We start from the raw sequence: 2,494 nt of genomic DNA, 5'->3' as shown, positions 1-2,494 counted from the left end.
TTTTTTGACTACCGAGATCTATCCGTGCTAATTCTATTTTAGAACCGACACTAATAATTCATTATTAGTGCCGGTTCATGGGTGGAACCGGCACTGATATTGATTTTCAGTACCGACGATTCCGTACCCGATACTTAATAGTCACTGACTATTAATACCGAGTAATTAGTGTTGATTCAAAATCCGTAACTAATGACGATTTTGAACCGATTCTAGGCGTGGTATTTTGTAGTAGTGAGAGAATGCGACGCCATGTATGCTGCGTCGTGCTACAGGTCGAAGAGAACTGCCGGCGCCATGCATGCATGCTGCTCTACGTCGTGCAAGCGGTCAAAGAGGACACAGCCGGCGCCATGCATGCGAAACGGCCATTGCATGGATCTCTCTGCTCCTACGAAATAGTATACGTCCGGCAAGAGTCCAACATGCGTCCGGCAAAAAACCACTCGGGAACCTGAGTTTCCAACGGCGTGTTTTTCCGATGCTCGAGGGTCATGCCCATTGAATTGTGTAGCTAGGTATGGCTAGCTAGGGATGAGAAAGGCCGGCCATTTTCCTTACAAAGCTATTGATCATGTCCACCATTATATACAAATTAAGAAATACTAAAATCGAGTGAAAAAATACAGTGAGATGATCATACTACTTTTAATCAATGTAAGGATGAGAGCAAGTAACTCATCAATGTTGGAGTAAATACATGCATGCACTCAAGAGTATAGAAAAAAAAAGATCATAAAACATATTTGGTTACCGTAATGAACAAATAATTTGAGACAGATACTCCTGAGGTCATAGATAAATATTACGAAACGAAGTGAATTGATGAGGAGGAGGAGATTAATAAAGCGGCAAGTTGCTAATAAGGGAGAAGATAGATCTTAAAATGTAATTAAACTGCCTGCGGATCCAGAGTCAGATCGATTGCACGTGAGTAAGTTGATCATCCAGCTTCTAGCTAATACCATATCACCTAACTTTTTTTTCTTTTTGGAGACATGCTTCATCGATCCTAGCTACATCGATCGAGTGAATAAGCATAAGCTTGATCAGAAGCTGCCTTTCATTCATGCATGGCCTGGAATGTCACATAACAGGCTCCAGCTCCATCCAAATTAGTTGTTTGAGACACTTCGTTCGGCTACTTCAGCCTTGTTTCATTCTGCACGTATTTGTACTAGTGTGCGTGATTTCATCATCGAAATGAGGTTCATGCTTTTCTAGAACAATAAAAGAAACGGAAACTACTTGATCATCACGTCGCAGGATATGACAAACATTTCAACGAACGACCATAAAATGATGGATAAACTTCCAACTGCTAGCATTGCATATGCATCTTGAATACATACCATGCAGTTTCCAATGCAATGAGCTTGAAGCATTACTACGTACTCCTAATTAAACTGATGGAGCAGTACTCGATCCCTAGCAACTTTTATTTGCCAGGCACCTCGCATGCATGCATCCATGCACGCACGGCCACGGTACCTAGGATGCTATAGCTAGCTAGCTGCAGGAGACTGAGACGACGTCGAGCTGGTACTTAAACAAGTTAGAGTACTCGAAGGCGACGGTCTCGCCCGGCCCCATGGCACCTCCGTTTCTGACGAGGCAGTCGCCGACAGCGACACGCCGGAAGTCGTTCGGGTTGACGAGCTCCGTGGAGGCGAACTCGCCGCAGGAGACGTGGACTTCGCGCACCGTGCGGCTCAGACAGGTGTTGGTGATTGCCACGCTGTAGGACGCGATGCCGTTCGGCATAGGGCCCTCGCTGTCCTGGGACAGCACCACGGCTTGCTCCGAGCACTCCTCGAGCCCCATCATCAGCTCCTCCTCTGTCGCCGCAGTGCCGGCAGCAGCTGTAACACCATACGGCGATGCATCAGCTACCGTGTGTTTGGAGGAGGAATCGAGTACAGATTAACATAGCTAATCTTACTGATGTTGAGTAGCTTGCGCATGTGCACCACCGTCTTCTCATGATCCACTGCGGAGGGAGATGGAGGATCACCGGAAACGACTCCAGCTTCACAAGCTAGGAGGAAGCCGAACACAATCACCATGGCAGCACGCTTCTGAAAGCATCCCATGGCTTAAACTAGCTACTGTCGATCTTGTGAGATGAAGAAGAACCTAATCACATCATGGATGGATGGATGGATATATGGGTTAGATTAGTAAGGATAGATGCACCACGCAGCACACGTATTCAAAACAAACTGAATGGAGCGAAACAAGAAAGGCATCTGTTTTCGATGTATTGAGAACAAAACCTACTGGATCGAACTTTTAAAGAAAGGAACAGGATTGCTTAATGCTTATTACCAAAACAAGAAGGAATGAGTCCTCGCTCTCAATCCCACTAAACAGAGACTGAGAACAAGAGGAGATCTGCGGCGGGTGGAGGGGCGTTAGAAACAAAGGTATATATATAGACCGGCTCAGAGACGGCGTTGTGCGTCCGCGGCGGAAGGCCAATGCGTCTGGAGTC

The 2,494-nt window shown here is 46.2% G+C and overlaps 1 protein-coding gene across 1 annotated transcript; it reads right to left on the bottom strand.

The window, feature by feature from the left end:
• Positions 1-1,509: 1,509 nt before the first annotated feature.
• On the bottom strand, positions 1,510-2,093 carry LOC133929604 (TPD1 protein homolog 1B-like). The gene is made up of 2 exons (XM_062376405.1): positions 1,943-2,093; positions 1,510-1,862 (listed from the first exon to the last, which is right to left on the bottom strand). Exons 1-2 carry the CDS (start codon positions 2,091-2,093, stop codon positions 1,510-1,512), a joined length of 504 nt encoding a protein of 167 aa, XP_062232389.1.
• Between the last annotated feature and the right edge of the window lie 401 nt (positions 2,094-2,494).

Source organism: Phragmites australis, chromosome 9, assembly GCF_958298935.1.
Source record: "Phragmites australis chromosome 9, lpPhrAust1.1, whole genome shotgun sequence".
Lineage (NCBI taxonomy): Eukaryota > Viridiplantae > Streptophyta > Magnoliopsida > Poales > Poaceae > Phragmites > Phragmites australis.
Note: the sequence above shows the minus strand (reverse complement) of the source record. Positions and strands in the feature narration are given on the sequence as shown.